An 18961-nucleotide genomic window follows, 5' to 3' on the forward strand; every position below is an offset into this window, starting at 1 on the left:
GAGCTTCCAACTTTCTGTAAACAGTCTGAGGAAGATGATTTTCTGTTTGACTGAGCCTCAGCGTTCAAAGCCAGGTTTTAAATCTCAGTGTTGAACCAAAGAGTCGTGTCGTTCTGACACTTTAAATCCTTCCATGCGTTTTCCAGTAGGATTTCTGAATGGAGCTTAAGGGATCCCACTGAGAAGAGAAATGAAGTTGGGGGGGGAAACTTCAATTCTGTAGCACTGAAACCTCTAGATGCAGTTTTCCACTCTGCTCTTAGGTTTATTACTGGAGATCCCTCCAACACCCACCACTGCATCCTTTACAGTAAGGTTGGATGGTCGTCGCTTTCAGAGAGGCGTGACCTCCACACATATATGTTTATTTACAAAGCTCTTCTTGGGATGCTTCCTCCTTACATCTCCTCAATGTTAGTCTGGTCCTCTGGAGCTCATAACACCTGCTCCAGTGACTGGCTCACTCTCCAAGCTCCAAAAGCCCATTCTGAACTCGGCAGATCTGCCTTCAGTGTCTTTGCACCATCTGCTTGGAATAAACTGCAAAACACCTTAAAAATCAAAGATCTGCTTAGCATCAGACATTTTAAACAACTGTTGCTGGATTTTTTGTGTTCTGAATGTACTTACTTTTCTTGAATTTGATGTACATTTGTAATTTATGTATTTTGATCTTCCTGATGTACTTGTTATCTTTTGAATTGCTCGACATCATCGCAAATGAGGGTTCGCCCTCAATGATTCCCGAGTCTAAATAAAAATAAAATAAAAAAGAAGGCAAAGAAGGAAAACCTGTTTCACTCCCATAAATCTGGAGCAGTCGAGCAGCTCCACCAAAATCTAATTTGAAAAGTGGAAGCAAATGCTTACCTTGTAAACAGCTCTCAACTCCCAGTTATTTCAGGCCTGCAGATTATTCTTAGAACAGACTCCTGCTTCAGAGATTCTCCCGCACAGGGAAACGTAATAAAGCCGGCCCCATGGCCAGAGCTAATATTTGACCTCTGTTTAAGCAAATATAATTACAGGGATGGATCCTCAGAGGAACTCATCTTTAAGAGCAGAAGAAAGACGTCCAGGAGGAACAAGCTGAGCACTGAGCCTGAATAAGAGCTTTCCTTCAACACATCCAGCGGCCCAGTGAGGCGGTTTACTCTGTAATGAGTTTTATGGGGCTTGTTTGTTTGTTTGTTTGGGGGTTGACGGGCGTGGTGGGATGACTTACTGAGCATCCTGGTACTTTTCCTGCCTTTAAGAGGGAATGTTTTCCAGCTAGAGGAGCGTCTGATCTTCACCCGTCCATCTAGCTGCTGTTTTATGAGCAAAGCCTGTGGTGGAAACGAGGATGTCACTTTGAAACGGACAACTTCCAACCACGAGGTGAAATCTGTCTGAGATACAAAATAAAGCTCTTTCTGCTGGGAGGTTATGGATCATCCACGTGTGTTTTGAAGACTTGGAGGAGGTCTGTGAATTTTAGGGACTCTGTTGGGTATCAGGACCGTCATGTGGTCCTCGTACGGTGAGAGCCGTGTTCATATTCTTTGTACACCGTTAGCAGTTGTTGGGACTTCATCGGGTTGTCTTCTGATCGTGATATTCATGGAGGATCTAGAAGTGCGGTGAGGAGTCCAGGATGGAAACCTCTGATGTGGTTCTGTTGGCTTCAGGAAGCTCCTCCTACATCAGGCCAGTTTCAATCGAGTGAATCGACCACGATGAGGATCAACACCTTCGAGCTGAAGGCCACGGTTCTCTGCCTGGAACATGGGCTGCTCTGGGTGGGGTGGAGGTTCTACCTTAGGTTCCGTGGGGTGGAGGCGCTGCTTTAGGTTTCTTGGGGTGGAGGTGTTAACTTTGATTTCTTGAGCTCTTGTTCACAAGTGACAGAAAATCAGAGCATCAGGTGAACAAACAGATTGGTACGACGTCAGCAGTGTTTTTTTGGAGGTGAACTGGGTTGAACTAGATGGAAAAGCTCTTGATTAGAACCCTCACCTCTGTTCATGAGCTCTGGGCAGTGACTGGAAGCATTAGACTGGAAATAAATATTAGATTGGAGATAAATAATCAGTGAAGATGAGTCTGGTCTGTAGGTGGACGGGTTCAGAGGGAGGATGAGGAGCTGGAAGTGGAGTCATTCCTTGGCTTTGATAGGATAACAAACCTAACCCTAGGAGCTAGTTGAGGTGGTTGGGGATCTGATTAGGATGTCTTCTGGGTGTTTTAGAGGTTTACGGACGACTAGGAGGAAACCAGGAAAGGCCTTAGCATCCCCCAGAAGGAGCTGGAAAACGTTCCTGATAGAGCAGCGTCTGGTACGTCCTGCTTAGAGCGCTGCTACTCAAAGATGGACGTAAAGCAGCTCTATGTGTATTAAACATTCCACCAAAGGCTTAAAGACTATTAAACAGCCACCTGTAGACACCTCAGTTCACCTTCATCTCCCAGTGAGAACTCAACTCCAATATGATCCAGAACTTACCGGACTTCTGATTCTGGAGGAAAGAAAAGCAGCAGGAAGACGACTGGAGAATCCTTCTTTTCCCAGATGGCCTCTGGACAAACAGGTGACGGAAAGACGAGAGGCTGGGATGAAGAAGGAAAGATATTATGTCTGAGAAGGCTGTCAGCTGTTAGCAGGCAGCTCAGGGAGGCTCAGTTTGGACTTCCAGCTCTGAAATATTCAGCATCTGTTAGAAACCCACCAACATGCTCTCCAGCTACAGCAGCAGATCCAAACTAAACCTGGAACAACAGAAACATCATGTTTGAAATTTAGATGCTGAAATTCTGAACATTAAGTTATATTTCTCTTCCTGGTTTCCAGTTATTTTAAGATTCATTTTTAGATTTTCTGACTGATCCAGACTCTAACCTTATAACAAACGGGGACATCACATTTCAACAGTTTCTGCCTGATTTGCTGTAATGTTTTGCAGCATAAAACAAGGATATTTATAAAAGTAGAACCATTTTAAAACTATTTTTGATCTACTTGTCTGATATTGACAAGAGGAGAATTAAGTGTGAGCATTTCAGGCTGTTCTGATAATCTCAAAGATACTGCCATTCAAACATCAGATTTCAAAGTCTGACACACTTTCTGCAGGTTTTTTCAAAGTTTTTAAACGTTATTATCTTAGTATTTGATGCATCAATCTGCAATTCCCCAGATACCATTTTTAACATCCGTAGTTTAGGACAAAAAAGTTTAAAGCCGATCTGAGATGATCTGAGATGATTGACCCAGAGGACCTCTGGATCTCAGCCCGCAGCGACTTTTAAAAACTTTACTGGAAACTTCTTTTTACCAAAGGCCTTCTAATTAGTTTACTGTGCTTGTTTTAGTTTTTATAAATTCTACTGTCAGTCATTTTGTTTTTATATTGTCTTCATTAGTTTTTCTGTTTTAGTGTCTCATTTATAGAACACCTGGTTCTAGAAGGTGCTCCATGAAAGAGTCACTTTAACAATATTATTTATTAAGATCAGGTTTTGGCATCCATTACCTCCAGAGGTACAGAAGAAGGCCTCTTTCATTTTCTCACAGCAAACAGATCTGATTTCAAAGAGAAAACACGGAGAACAGTCAGCAGATCTGGTTCCAGCGTTTCTCTGGACTCGGTACAAAAGAGGATCTCATTCTAAATCTGAATTTAACTCGCTGCTGATGGTTGTTTTCTGAGGTCGTTGTGCCTGAATGTCGTCTCCTGTAATTAAAGCCGTCTGCCTCAGCACGCCTGGAATAGAATGAAGTAATATAAAGAACAATTTTGAATCCATCTATTAAATGATTTTATGATTTTTATCTCTGTGAGCGACTCTCAAACTCTGATTCCTGAGCAGAAATGCTGTGGATGGACTTTAGATCCATCCCATAATGTGTAGTAAAATCTGCTGCTTATTCTGGTTTAACCTCAGGCTGTAGCAGACAGTACCACAGGACAAACAGGAGAGGATTTAAGACTGAATGTAAACAACAGCAGGACAAAGCTGTAAAAAAAGGCGTTTTAATCAGATTACATCTTTTATCTGACCTGAACACACAGAGGAGTTAAGCACAAATACAAAAGTGATGCAACAACTCTTTCTGTTCTTCTCAGCTTTAAAATGTGGCATGTTGTTGTTCAGGCTGATGTGATCTGAAGCACACACAGACAAAAACACACCACATGACCACACAGATGTCGGTGCAAACACTTCAGGTAGCAGAAAGTTCATGGAGGCGTTAAAAAAACTCAAATAAAAACATGAGTTTCCCACAATGATGAGCTTTCAGTGTGTTCCAGAAATCAATCTGGTGAAGAACAGAAACTGTAAACAGAGCAGAGTTAGTGGGTCTGAAACATGGAGGCACTTATCATCAAACATCTACCACCTGGTATGGTCTCACAGACTGGATGAGTCTTCAGCTTTCTGTTTTTTTGGACTTCTGTTTGTTCTGGTTCATCAGGTTCTGGTCAGCATAAGCTCTCAGAGGACAGGTTGGAGTTTATTGCGATCGGAGGCACACCGGCTTCACTTTTGGCACATTAAAGTCTGAAGCTGAATTGCACTTGACTTTGAGCGTCCTGTTAAAGCAGTAGAGTTTCTCTGGGGAGGCGGAGGACGACCGCTCTCTGTTCCAGTCCTGTTTGCACTTTTTGACACTTTCCTCCCGTGTGACGGGAAAACTCTGGAGCTTCTCCTGGTTGCCAGGGACTTTGCAGCAAGCATCCGTGGAGGCGAGATTCTCCCCACAGCAGGGCTCGCCGTTCTTCCCTCTCTGAGTTTCTGGACGCTCTGAAGGCTCAGTGTGAGGCTGGGTCGGGCTGCTGAGGTTCTGGCTGTCGTCAGGACCGGAGGAACTCGTTTCATGTGAAAGAACTTCTTCTCCCACAGTTTCATGTCCTGAAGACCCGGTGTCCTGGTTGGAAGCAGGACTAGTGGATCTCTGTTCTCTGATTGGTCCAGGCGGGTTAGCGGCGTGAACACAGTACTTTCTGAGGTGGCAGCTGTGGGCCGGGCCTGGTCGGACTCGGCCCTGAGAGCAGTGGTGGAAGTGAGTGAGGGGACAGTGGACGTAGTGCAGATGACACTCCATGTGGGCGTAAACCGGGTCCAGGTTCTGTTTACTGGGGGTTCCTGAGAGGAGCTGAGGGGTGGGGGGGCAGGACAGGGAGTCCTGGGGGGTCCACTGCTGCAGCAGGTGAGCAGCAGGAGGGTCTCCACAGGTACAGGTAGAGTTCTGGGAGTACTGACACCTGGACGGGGAGCTCAGCGTGGATACCAGGCCGTTCTCCGGGCCGCTTCTGCTCGTCTCGGTGCTTCTATAGTGGATGTGAGGAAACGAGGCGTTGTGGTGAGGAGGGACTCCGTTATACAGCTGAGGACCTTCAGCCTCTCCTCCAGGTTTATCTTCAGCTTTCTGACTGGAGGCCAAAGGCTCCAGCTCGTAGTGCTCCACCTCCCCGCCCCGGCCGTCCAGCTGGTACTTGGCCAGACCGGAGCTCTTGCCCTGGGGCAGGGGGCCGGTGGCGGTGGCCTCGGTGAAGGCCTGGCACTGCAGCTTCCTGGGCAGCGGGATCTGCCCACAGGTGCCCTGCGGCCCCAAGCAGCGGCACATGCACTGGAAGAAGAAGGTGGCGAAGGCCCAGCTGATGCACATGATGAGCATCATGAAGGTGCCCAGCTGGGTGTAGGCCAGCACGGTGGAGGGCATCATCATCGCCCCGGCAACGAAGGTGGTCAGCGCCGCCATGGCGATAGCAGAGCCCATCCGGCTGAGGGAGAAGATCACCTTCCCCTCGCGGTCGGGCTCCGGGGCCAGGCGGTAGGCCACGCCGTAGTGGACGGCGAAGTCCACCGACAGTCCGACCGCCACCGAGATGGTGACGGACTCCAAGACGTTGAGCTCCCAGCCCAGCAGCACCAGAGACCCCACCGTCACAAAGATGGTCCCGGCGATGGACAGGATGGCGTACAGGCTGATGATGACGTTCCAGGTGGTCAGCAGCATGACGGTGAAGGCAACGGCCACCGATAGCGCCATGGCAACCAGGGTGCCGTCTGATAGGCTGTCCTGGAGGTCGTAGAACTCCAGATTACTGATGAACCAGCCGTGGCTGAGGCCTGCTGGGGCGTAGCGGAGCTCCTCTGTGATCCAGGCATCCACCTGGAACAGAAACATCGTCAGGAACAGAAATGATCTGAACCCTCTGAACCCCAGCACGAACCGGTCAGTTTAAAAAACATTTATCACAACTACAAACCAGAGAAACTGATTATTTTGTTCAATTTACTTTTGGACAACAACCATATCTGAGCTTAAAATGGTGATATTTCATCAGAACCACTTTATTCTACTTCTATGTCTGGTTTGAAAAAAATAATCAGTTTGCATCAGTTTCTGTAAAAACTAAACATTCTGTGACCAACAGTCAAAAATTCAGGGATTTTTTGTCTGAACACAGAGTAGATATGAAACAAGTGTAGAAACTAATATAAAATGTAAACAGTAAAATATCTGCAGTACGGAGAGCCACAGATTTCCTTCAGGGTTGTTGACATGTGGACATTTTAAAATGTTGTACTTGTTGATTCCATTCTTATTTCTAAATAACAGCAAGTAATCAAAGAAACAGAACATTAGTCTTTTACTTCTTATGATTTATGCCATTATAACTGTGTATTATATAATATATATTATAACTTTGTATTATATATATACATTATAACTGCCATGCTGCACTAAAGACATTTCTGACTTATTTCTGCTTGTACACACGTGGACAAAATTGTTGGTACCCCTCAGTTAAAGAAGGAAAAACCCACAATTCTCACTGAAATCACTTGAAACTCACAAAAGTAACAATAAATAAAAATTTATTGAAAATTAAATAATCAAAAACAGTCATTACTTTTGAATTGTTGATTAACATAATTATTTAAAAAAACAAACTAATGAAACAGGCCTGGACAAAAATGATGGTACCTCTATAAAAGATTGAAAACTATTTGACCAGAGTGACATGATTAACTCAGGTGTGTCATTTAATTGACATCACAGGTGTTTCCAAACTCATAATCAGTCAGTCTGCCTATTTAAAGGGAGACAAGTAGTCACCCTGCTGTTTGGTGAAAAGGTGTGTACCACACTGAACATGGACAACAGAAAGCGAAGGAGAGAATTGTCCCAGGACATCCGAAAAAAAATGATAGACAAACATCTTAAAGGTAAAGGCTATAAGACCATCTCTAAACAGCTTGAAGTTCCTGTGACAACAGTGGCTCATATTATTCAGAAGTTCAAGACCCACGGGACAGTAGCCAACCTCCCTGGACGTGGCCGCAAGAGGAAAATTGATGACAAATTGAAGAGACGGATCGTTGGAATTGTATCCAAAGAGCCCAGAGCAACCTCCAAAGAAATTAAAGGTGAACTCCAAGGCCAAGGTACATCAGTGTCAGATCGCACCATTCGTCGTTGTTTGAGCCAAAGTGGACTTCATGGGAGACGACCAAGGAGGACACCACTGCTGAAAAAAACTCATAAAAAAGCCAGACTGGAATTTGCAAAAATGCATGTTGACAAGCCACAAAGCTTCTGGGAGAATGTCCTTTGGACAGATGAGACCAAACTGGAGCTTTTTGGTAAGGCACATCAACTCTATGTTCATAGACTCAAAAACCAAGCATACGAAGAAAAGAACACTGTCCCTACGGTGAAACATGGAGGAGGCTCAGTAATGTTTTGGGGCTGCTTTGCTGCATCTGGAACAGGGTGTCTTGAAAGTGTGCAAGGTACGATGAAATCTGAAGACTATCAAGGCATTCTGGAGAGAAATGTGCTGCCTAGTGTCAGAAAGCTTGGTCTCAGTCGCAGGTCATGGGTCTTCCAACAGGACAACGATCCAAAACACACAGCCAAAAACACCCAAGAATGGCTGAGAGAAAAGCGTTGGACTATTCTAAAGTGGCCTTCTATGAGCCCAGATCTGAATCCCATTGAACATATGTGGAAGGAGCTGAAACATGCCATTTGGAGAAGACACCCATCAAACCTGAGACAACTGGAGCTGTTTGCTCATGAGGAGTGGGCCAAAATACCTGTTGACAGCTGCAGAACGCTCATTGACAAATACAGAAATCGTTTAATTGCAGTGATTGCCTCAAAAGGTTGTGCAACAAAATATTAAGTTATGGGTACCATCATTTTTGTCCAGCCCTATTTCATTAGTTTGTTTTTTTAAATAATTATGTTAATCAACAATTCAAAAGTGATGGCTGATTTTGATTATTTAATTTTCAATAAATTTTTATTTATTGTTACTTTTGTGAGTTTCAAGTGATTTCAGTGAGAATTGTGGGTTTTTCCTTCTTTAACTGAGGGGTACCAACAATTTTGTCCACGTGTGTAGCTGTGGTTCTCTTGTTTCCATGGAGATCTTCATAAAGCTGTAAAAAATGAATCCACACTGAGTAGAAATGTAAGAACTGCTTGGAGTTTAGAGGGTTAAAGCAGCACCATAGAATCCTTAGTTCAGATCAACTGTCTGATCCTGAAGTAGAACATCTAATCTAAGATGAAATATTACCTCTCGGTAGAACTGGAACATCTTCTCATAGGCCAGGGTGAAGAGGTAGGTACTCTGGAACTCTAAGACTATGGCTCTGATGGTGTCGTTGATGTCAAACCGAGGTCCGGGCGTCTTGCTGTCCAGATGGTAGTTGGTACTCCGGTCCAGCTCCATGATGGCTCTCTTGATGCACAACTCAAACACATCCTGTTTGTAGGGGAAGGTGGACTGGCTGCAGCAGGGGTAGACGGACGCCTCCTCACAGTCCTGGTTCTCCATCCACTGTTGAAACCAGAGACATTAAAGCTGATTCTGTCTACAGACGCTAAAGGTTAAGGTTTGTTCTGTTCTGTAAACACATGAAGGACTGACCTGCTTGAACGTCTCAATGAAGCAGCTGGTGAAGTCCTGCTCCTCCGACTGGAAGACGAAGCTCTGGTTTCTCAGCTTCTGGCAGAAGTTCAGAATCCACAGCTGAGATGCTGGACTGGCGATGTTGAAGCTGCTGTCTAGCATCAGCTTCCCCTTGTTTTTGGGGTTCAGGGGGTCTCCGTTATCCACAGGGGTCACCCCCCAGATGATGGTGATGGGCATATGGAGGTCCTCACCGTGATGAACCCTCTCAAACATGAAGAGTTTTTTGTACTCTGCATCGTAACGTTCAAAGGGGTGAGAGGATCGAAACACCTGGAACTCTGCCAGTTCCAGGGAAGGAAGCTTCATCTTTGGGTTCACACAAACCACGTATGCCCCACCGACGGTGATGGCCAGGAACCAGAAGAGCCAGAGGTAGCGCAGCTTGATGACGATGCAGGGCAGCACCTTCTCGAAGAAGATCCTGGACGCCTCAGAGACCGTAAACAGGCATTTGTTGGCCTTCTGGCAAAGACCAGCCCAGAACATCTGGGTGCAGTAGCCTGTCTGCTGGTGTGGAGGTTTGGAGCAGGGGAACATGTTGGGAAGGTAACGTTCATGTAGAACCACCACAGCAGGGAGCCACGTCACCATCAGAATGTAGTTGACCAGAATAGCAGTCCCGGCGTAGACTCCGAAGCAGCGGATGGCGGTGATGTTGCTGACGTAGTTGGCATAAAAAGCTGCTGCGGTGGTGAAGCTGGTAACGAACATGGAGAGGGCGGCGTGTTGTAGAGTCACTCCGACCGTCTCTGATAGCTCAGCATGCGGTTTATCAAACTTAGTGTAGTTCCAAACATCACAGAGAACAAAGGCGTCGTCTGCACCAATGCCCACCAGGATGATGAGGGCCGTCAGGTTCATGAAGGGGAAGAATTCAAAGTTGAAAACCATTCTGTACAGAAAGTAGGACACAATGAGCGAGCTGATGATGGCTATTATGGTCATGAGCGTGATGAAGACGGACCGCGTGTAAACACACATGACCAGCAGGACGATCACGATGGCTATGGCCGGGTACACTGTGTCCGTCAGGAGGTAGTCCTGGAAGAGGTCGTGCTTGATGCCAAACTCGATTCCAGCGACTGTGGTGACTCCATCTGAGGAGTTCCAGTTCTCAAAATTGTCCAAGTAAATGTTCATCATGGACTCTCCTTTCTCCGTGGGGGAGAACAGCATACTGTACTTCAGGACAGGTGGAGGAACCTCCAAGCTCTTGGGACTCAGGAAGTCTTTGTCCACCAGGAAGTGGAGGATCTGGTAGACGGCGTTGTACTTGGTGCACTTGCGGGGCACGGTGGCACATTTCAGTTGGTCCTTCCTCCGCAGGGCCATGTCCCAGCAGTCGGGCCCCAGGGTGCCGTTGTGGTAGTACTTAGCACAGGAGCGCAGGATCTTCAGAGTGTGGGACACGTCGCGTTCTGTGATCTTCTGGCAGGACGACCTGTTGGTGAGGACGGCGATGTAGTTACCGAGGGTCCAGCTGGGGCAGCAGGAGGCGTCATTGGTGCGCTGACAAAGACTCCAGTAGTCCCGATGGGAACGGACCTAGAGACAGATCGAGACACTAAATACAGTAAAAGACAGAAGAAACAAAACATTTCTAAGGTGTCAACCCTCTGAACCCACCAGTGGGTCTGAAACGCCTGCTATCTTTAGGAAAAATGAGAGCGTTTTTCAAAACTAGAAATCGTGAAAACAGACAGCTTTGTTGGAATTTCTTTTTTTTAACAGATTTTCACAACACCAGAGTGGAAAAATTTATCAAATCTAATCATAAAAAAATTGATATTTAATCAAAATCCCTTGATCTACTTTATTACTACTATTCTACTTTATTCTTGTCAGAAATAAACAGCTCTGAATTCTGTAAGAACCCAAAAATTCTGCAGATCTTGATGCACCAAAGAAGACGTTAGTGACTCGGCTCACGTAAACCTGTGGACTTTCTGACTGAACTGGGCTGAACTGCAGGCTGTGTAGATAAACAGCGTTAAAACAAATTAAAACAGAAGCAGTAAAACATCTAAAGTACACAGAGCCACCCTTTATTTCCAGGACTGGGAACACCTGTGGCTACCTGGAATAACACTGTACATGTGGATCTCTTTTTCCCCTGAAGATAAACGACCAAAGAGATTCTGACTTCATGACTTTGCTGTTTTGCAGAAGTAAAGACCTTCTCTGTACTTCTAGGCATGGCTGTGCTGTTCTCATAGAGCTCCAGGACTTTATATTACAGTGAAAATGAGTAAAATGTGACAGAAGCAGAAAGTCCTGGTGGTTCAGAAGGTTTACAAACTAACAGCATCTCCGTCAGTCGTGTCAGTGAGCGTTATCTTCTAAACGTACTCTGGTGTTGTCCAGATTGCACATGGACTTGATGGCCTGGATGCTCCACAGGTTCTTCCCTTCAGCTGACATGAACACCAGGCGAGAGTAGCTGTCACCTGCAGGACAGAAAGAGTTTCACTACTTGAGTAGAAAACCATCCTTCCTGGATGAATAAAAGTTAGGAAATAGAAGAACGGTTCTACCATCTGACTGACATCCTGGTTTTAGTCTCAGTTCCATTAAAGCAGAGTTATCATTGATGCTGGGATGCAGATTTTCCACTGAATTCTATTTGTTTGAATTATTAGGAGGTTTGGTGGAGGATTAATTTAACTTCTATCCACCATCTGGTCTGAGTTGGACTAGTGTAGATTCCAGGGTTCTGACTGGTCGGTCGATTGGTTGATCAAAGTTCTTATTGGTCAGACAGTCACCAGTATTCTTTCACACTGAGAAATGCACAACATCAGCAGCCTTTAGGATTAATTTACTCATTTTGGTGGCAGAGGGAAGAGATCTAACCTTTATTCAGTTTACTAGATGTTTTCATAGAGTTGGTTCCAAACTAAACCAACATGTTGAAGAGGTTTTCCATAACTAATCTACAGTTTGAATAGTTGGTACACTTTCAGTCCATCAAGGCATGAACTGCTTTTTCTTTTTACTTTAAATACATACTACAGCTGCCTTCACAAAGTACATCCTGTCTGATACAGTACTAGTACCATTGGGACCCACTACCTCATCATAATACTGCCTTAAGCTTCGACCATCGCAGTCTGTGGTGCTTGTTTAGGATGTGACACTGAGGCAAAACTGTGCACAAGATTGTAAATCAGAAAAGCTGACTTACACTCTATTATAAGACCAGATGTATTTGGACACTGGTGTAGTTTTGGCCCACTATGTCCTGGGACATATTAAACCTTTTATAGCATGAAGGGGTGGATGTACTGTGGTTGACTACAGTCCTGATATTCTCTCTGGTCTGCATTCAGGATCTTACCTGGAACATCACAGAAGAACTCTTTACTGAAGTCCCACTCGGCCTGTCGTTTGTCTCTGTCGTAGTGGTCTTCAGGCCATCTGGGCTCCTGGTGACTGGAAGACAATAAAGATGAACTCTGTGTGAAGGACTTAGTACAGGACTCAGCATAGGAGCGTTCCAAAGCCTGATGTCTACGCGGGTTGTTCAGAGTGATGGGAAGCTGGAGTCTGATTTACTGTTGGTTTATAGCAGCTATAATATGGAACAGTTCAGTCACATATTCATGAATCCTCAGTGACGCTCAGTGAACAGATTTATGCTGCCAAGTGTAACACCAGCAGTAGTACCAATAACACATAGAGAGAAGGTAAAAAAGTGAACTTTCTGGGATTCAGGCTGCTTAAATTTGAACATTTTCCAGTTTCTTTTCTCCTCTGATAATAAATTAGTTATCTTTGAGGATGTCATCAATAAATGACAGTTTTTCAGCTTTAATCCAGAAACTAAACAACAAATTAGTCTAAATATTTATTAGTTGCAGCCCAGTGAGAAACTTTGTTTTCTAAATCTAACAGTTACTGTTGTTGCCATTTAATCATCTCAGTCATGAAAAAGATTGCATTTGATGATTAAATGTCCTTATTCATGGTAATACCATATAAGTGTGGTGTGAAGCTGTTCAGTGATCTTCCATGAAGCTCTGTAGAGGAACCAAGGCCTAACCATCACTGACCTACAAATAAAACATACTCAGACGTGTACCTGATGCTGATGTTTCTGTAGAAAAGCTACGATATTTTCCACCTTTGTCCAGACTGAGTTCTGTTCATGTTGATCCTTCTTGACTTGAGAGACTCTGAGTGTTAATTTGGAGGAATCAGGACTCTACTGAAGAACGTTCCTGATGATCCCAGATGACAAACCGGGTAAACGTATTAAGAGCAGCTCTTCCAGCGTCTGCAGTGACGTTTCTCCCTAAAAAACCAGAATGGGTCTGACTACAGACAGTAAATATAATATGTGTCATTAAATACGCTGATGTTTGAAAGAGTTATTTTTTAGGTTTTCCTGTTTTCATCCAGTAACTGACTGAGGAGCTGAAAGGCTGCTTCTGCATTCAGTTTTACTTTATCAGCTCTGAATATAAAAGCAATCAGCAGTGAAATGCTGCTTCAGTACCGCATTTATTTAGTGTGTTCAGGTTTACAGCACTTTGCCAGATCGTTTGTACAAGTTTCAGACAAATCATTAACATCATTGGTGAAATATTTAACGACCCCTTGAGAAGAAAGTCGAACGTCTGCGTTTTCATCGATCCAGAGAGACAGAATGAAGAAAGGATTCATAAACAGAGGGTTAGGGTTAGAGATGCTGAGTCTGACGCAGCAGGACACAAAACCAAGGAAGCAGATTTAAAGCTGGATAATGAAATAAGCAGCAGTAATAGCTGCTGTTCTCCTAAATCAGATGAACGAGTAGCGGCTGTCATTATTCCAATAGTCATAATAGCAGCTCTGACTGAGGGGGAGGGAGTGTGTTTGTGTTGTATAGTAGGAGTAAATCTAAAGTGGAGGATGGTGTATCAGACGATCCTTGTTTCTCTGTTTTTTTAGATCTAGAAACAGGAAGGAGGAGTAATCAGGCGGCTGTCAGAGTGGCTGACAGACGGACGGGATGAAGCTGGAAGCTGCTGACAGAAGAGGAGGCCTCAGACAACAAACCACAGAAGAACACAGTTACATCTGGGCGGCATGGCTCAGTGGGTAGAGTGGCCGTCTTGTAAGGTTGCCGGTTCGATCCTCGGCCCGTCGTGCTCATGTCGAGGTGTCCCTGAGCAAGACCCCGAACCCCTAATTACTCCTGGTGGGTCGTGGTTAGCACCTTGCATGGCAGCTTCCACCATCAGTGTGTGAATGTGACGTATCATGTAAAGCGCTTTGGATAAAAGCGTTATATAAATACTACCTTTTACCATTTACATCTGAAGACAGACGCATAGAGACAGGAGAAGAAACAAAGACTTCTACAGATCCATTATCTGATCAGGAGAGACGAGACGCAGCGTTTAGAAGATGAAGATTAACGTCATTAAAGAATCCTGAACCAACGGCTCAAAGAAGACAAATATTCTGTCAGGATTCAGGTTTCAGGTCAGAAACCAGCAGGAGTTCAGAAGAAGAAGAAACAGAGCTCTGCTGCTGATCAGTGGACAGGAGGACAGAGAGGAGGACAGACAGGAGGACAGACAGGAGGACGACCCTGAGGACAGACAGGAGGACGACTCTGAGGACAGACAGGAGGACAGACAGGAGGACGACCCTGAGGACAGACAGGAGGACGACCCTGAGGACAGACAGGAGGACAGACACGAGGACAGACAGGAGGACAGACAGGAGGACAGACAGGAGGACGACCCTGAGGACAGACAGGAGGACGACCCTGAGGACAGACAGGAGGACAGACAGGAGGACAGACAGGAGGACGACCCTGAGGACAGACAGGAGGACGACCCTGAGGACAGACAGGAGGACGACCCTGAGGACAGACAGGAGGACGACTCTGAGGACAGACAGGAGGACAGACAGGAGGACAGACAGGAGGACGACCCTGAGGACAAACAGGAGGACAGACAGGAGGACAGACAGGAGGACGACCCTGAGGACAGACAGGAGGACGACCCTGAGGACAGACAGGAGGACAGACAGGAGGACGACCCTGAGGACAGACAGGAGGACAGACAGGAGGACGACCCTGAGGACAGACAGGAGGACAGACAGGAGGACGACTCTGAGGACAGACAGGAGGACGACCCTGAGGACAGACGGGAGGACGACCCTGAGGACAGACAGGAGGACAGACAGGAGGACGACCCTGAGGACAGACAGGAGGACAGACAGGAGGACAGACAGGAGGACGACTCTGAGGACAGACAGGAGGACAGACAGGAGGACGACTCTGAGGACAGACAGGAGGACAGACAGGAGGACAGACAGGAGGACGACCCTGAGGACAGACAGGAGGACGACCCTGAGGACAGACAGGAGGACAGACAGGAGGACAGACAGGAGGACGACCCTGAGGACAGACAGGAGGACGACTCTGAGGACAGACAGGAGGACGACCCTGAGGACAGACAGGAGGACGACCCTGAGGACAGACAGGAGGACGACTCTGAGGACAGACAGGAGGACGACTCTGAGGACAGACAGGAGGACGACTCTGAGGACAGACAGGAGGACGACCCTGAGGACAGACAGGAGGACGACTCTGAGGACAGACAGGAGGACAGACAGGAGGACAGACAGGAGGACGACCCTGAGGACAGACAGGAGGACGACCCTGAGGACAGACAGGAGGACAGACAGGAGGACGACTCTGAGGACAGACAGGAGGACAGACAGGAGGACGACCCTGAGGACAGACAGGAGGACGACCCTGAGGACAGACAGGAGGACAGACAGGAGGACAGACAGGAGGACGACCCTGAGGACAGACAGGAGGACGACTCTGAGGACAGACAGGAGGACGACCCTGAGGACAGACAGGAGGACAGACAGGAGGACGACCCTGAGGACAGACAGGAGGACGACCCTGAGGACAGACAGGAGGACAGACAGGAGGACAGACAGGAGGACGACCCTGAGGACAGACAGGAGGACAGACAGGAGGACGACTCTGAGGACAGACAGGAGGACAGACAGGAGGACGACCCTGAGGACAGACAGGAGGACAGACAGGAGGACAGACAGGAGGACGACCCTGAGGACAGACAGGAGGACGACCCTGAGGACAGACAGGAGGACAGACAGGAGGACAGACAGGAGGACAGACAGGAGGACGACCCTGAGGACAGACAGGAGGACAGACAGGAGGACGACTCTGAGGACAGACAGGAGGACAGACAGGAGGACGACTCTGAGGACAGACAGGAGGACAGACAGGAGGACGACCCTGAGGACAGACAGGAGGACAGACAGGAGGACAGACAGGAGGACGACTCTGAGGACAGACAGGAGGACAGACAGGAGGACGACTCTGAGGACAGACAGGAGGACAGACAGGAGGACAGACAGGAGGACGACCCTGAGGACAGACAGGAGGACGACCCTGAGGACAGACAGGAGGACAGACAGGAGGACAGACAGGAGGACGACCCTGAGGACAGACAGGAGGACGACTCTGAGGACAGACAGGAGGACGACCCTGAGGACAGACAGGAGGACGACCCTGAGGACAGACAGGAGGACGACTCTGAGGACAGACAGGAGGACGACTCTGAGGACAGACAGGAGGACGACTCTGAGGACAGACAGGAGGACGACCCTGAGGACAGACAGGAGGACGACTCTGAGGACAGACAGGAGGACAGACAGGAGGACAGACAGGAGGACGACCCTGAGGACAGACAGGAGGACGACCCTGAGGACAGACAGGAGGACAGACAGGAGGACGACTCTGAGGACAGACAGGAGGACAGACAGGAGGACGACCCTGAGGACAGACAGGAGGACGACCCTGAGGACAGACAGGAGGACAGACAGGAGGACAGACAGGAGGACGACCCTGAGGACAGACAGGAGGACGACTCTGAGGACAGACAGGAGGACGACCCTGAGGACAGACAGGAGGACAGACAGGAGGACGACCCTGAGGACAGACAGGAGGACGACCCTGAGGACAGACAGGAGGACAGACAGGAGGACAGACAGGAGGACGACCCTGAGGACAGACAGGAGGACAGACAGGAGGACGACTCTGAGGACAGACAGGAGGACAGACAGGAGGACGACCCTGAGGACAGACAGACAGGAGGACTGTGAAATGATGGATCTAAATCTTTATTTTAAAGTTTGAACCCCAGAAACTGTCTTTCTGTTCAGACAGCTGACGTGTTTCTGCTCACTGTGACTCGTTCCACAGGTCTTATTTCATATTACGACATTACCACAGGTCTTTCTGGACTACATGTTGGAGACGAACCCCAGAAACATCTACAGGACTCCTACAACCCTTCACTGTCCTCTCTGTGAGATACTGGACACATTTTTTTTGTCTGTAGAGAGATTCTTTGGCCACTCCGAGTCCTCTAGTCAACCACACGATAATCACCACTCTGATATTCTTTATGTTTTCCTTCATTTTGTTCATTTTGTACATAACCTGGATTCTAATTTGTCTTATAAACTCATGGCGCTTTATGTGTGTGAAGTTTTGCTGAGTTTAATCTGTAGTGTGGTTTGTGTTGTTCTGTGACTGCGGATAGTTTAATTATGGCCTGTCAGGAGAGGAAAACTGACCTGGAGCTACCTCTGGTACACTAAAGGTAACATTAATGTTTATTATATGACAATGGAATAAAGCAGATGCTGCTTATTCTGCTTTCAGTCCACTCACATATCATTCAGAAGACTTAAACGGTGCTGAAATATATATATATAGATTAATAATTTTATATATTTTGGGTGATTTGCAGTAGACAAAATGTCTGAAAACCTTCAGTTTTACATTTTAAAATCTGTTTTAACAGCATTTAATGATTCCAACATGTAGTGAATCCCTGCCCTGCCTACCTGCTGAATACCAGCTGGTTTTAAGGTTCTTTAATTAGTTTTTAAAGCTGTTCTCATCTCAGGCCTGTTAGATCCTCACCATGAGTTCTGTTTAATGCTGAGGCTGCTGGGGAAAACACAATCTGACTTTAACTCTTTAATCAAATGTATCTCCTCCATTAACACCTTAATCTGTTTAGATATGTTAAAATGGTCATTTAACCTGACTAGTTGTTCTTCTGTCTTAGTGGAATCCACTTCTTCATTTGATTTCAATGTTTAAAACAAGTCATGACCCCATAAAAGCTGATAAAGAAAAACTCACTTTTAAACCAAAAGTCTTTTTAGCTGCACAGATTAATCCTCACCTTGAATCATTCTCATCTTTTCTGAGGATCTGAGAAGATGTTCATGTAGGAGAACAGATTATTCAGATGAACGTCCACAATTCACTCAGACGTGACGACAGTAAAGTCTGCTGATGGAGAAGTTCTAAACTTAATGTTCAAACAGGTTTTAGTCTGAGCTGAGGATGAATCCAGAGCGGTGTGATATGTGAATGTGAGGACACAGAGAATAATAACTACTGACATGCTTCCTCAGATATCCCCGTGTGTGGTTAGAGTTGGGTTACAGTGTAGAGGTGTGTGTTTTTACTTCTTGGCTTGTTCATCGGCGTATTTGAAGGGGTAGTTGGCCAGGGTGGCTTTGTATCCGGTGTTCTTCACCATGTTGTTCCAGGTGACCAGTCGCTGGCCGATGGCCGTTCCTCTGGGCTCAAAACCCTGAAACAAAAACACAATAAGGAAAACTGATTTCCAAACAGAAGCCCATTTAGGGTGGAATTTCTTTTCTCTGCTCAGGTTGCTGGTTCCACCCAGAATGAATGAAGAAGAAAACCAGGAAATGAGTGAAACATATCAGGATCTCTGTCACCATGAGCTGTTAAGATGATTTCTAATAAAGAAACAGAAGCAAACCTTCAGACCAAACAGAGCTAATGCTGTTCTTTAACCTCCTCTAAGTAAAGAACACAGCCCAAGATAGAAGCTAAACAACAGTCTGAGTGACATTTATAAAACCAGAAACCATTAAAAAAATGGAAAAAAGAAAGA

At 46.3% G+C, this 18961-nt stretch overlaps 1 protein-coding gene across 1 annotated transcript in view; it reads right to left on the reverse strand.

The window, feature by feature from the left end:
• Positions 1-3997: 3997 nt before the first annotated feature.
• Positions 3998-18961, reverse strand: part of disp1 (dispatched homolog 1 (Drosophila)) — a 120283-nt gene continuing 105319 nt past the window's right edge. The window contains exons 6-11 of the mRNA XM_051960764.1: positions 18504-18631; positions 12316-12410; positions 11328-11425; positions 8934-10523; positions 8580-8843; positions 3998-6157 (exon numbers count right to left, since the gene is read on the reverse strand). Of these exons, the coding sequence (XP_051816724.1) occupies positions 4496-6157; positions 8580-8843; positions 8934-10523; positions 11328-11425; positions 12316-12410; positions 18504-18631 (3837 nt within the window). The 3' untranslated portion in view covers positions 3998-4495. The remainder of the gene's footprint in view (positions 6158-8579; positions 8844-8933; positions 10524-11327; positions 11426-12315; positions 12411-18503; positions 18632-18961) is intronic.

The sequence above is a fragment of the Acanthochromis polyacanthus genome, chromosome 16, assembly GCF_021347895.1.
Source record: "Acanthochromis polyacanthus isolate Apoly-LR-REF ecotype Palm Island chromosome 16, KAUST_Apoly_ChrSc, whole genome shotgun sequence".
Classification (NCBI taxonomy): Eukaryota; Metazoa; Chordata; class Actinopteri; family Pomacentridae; genus Acanthochromis; species Acanthochromis polyacanthus.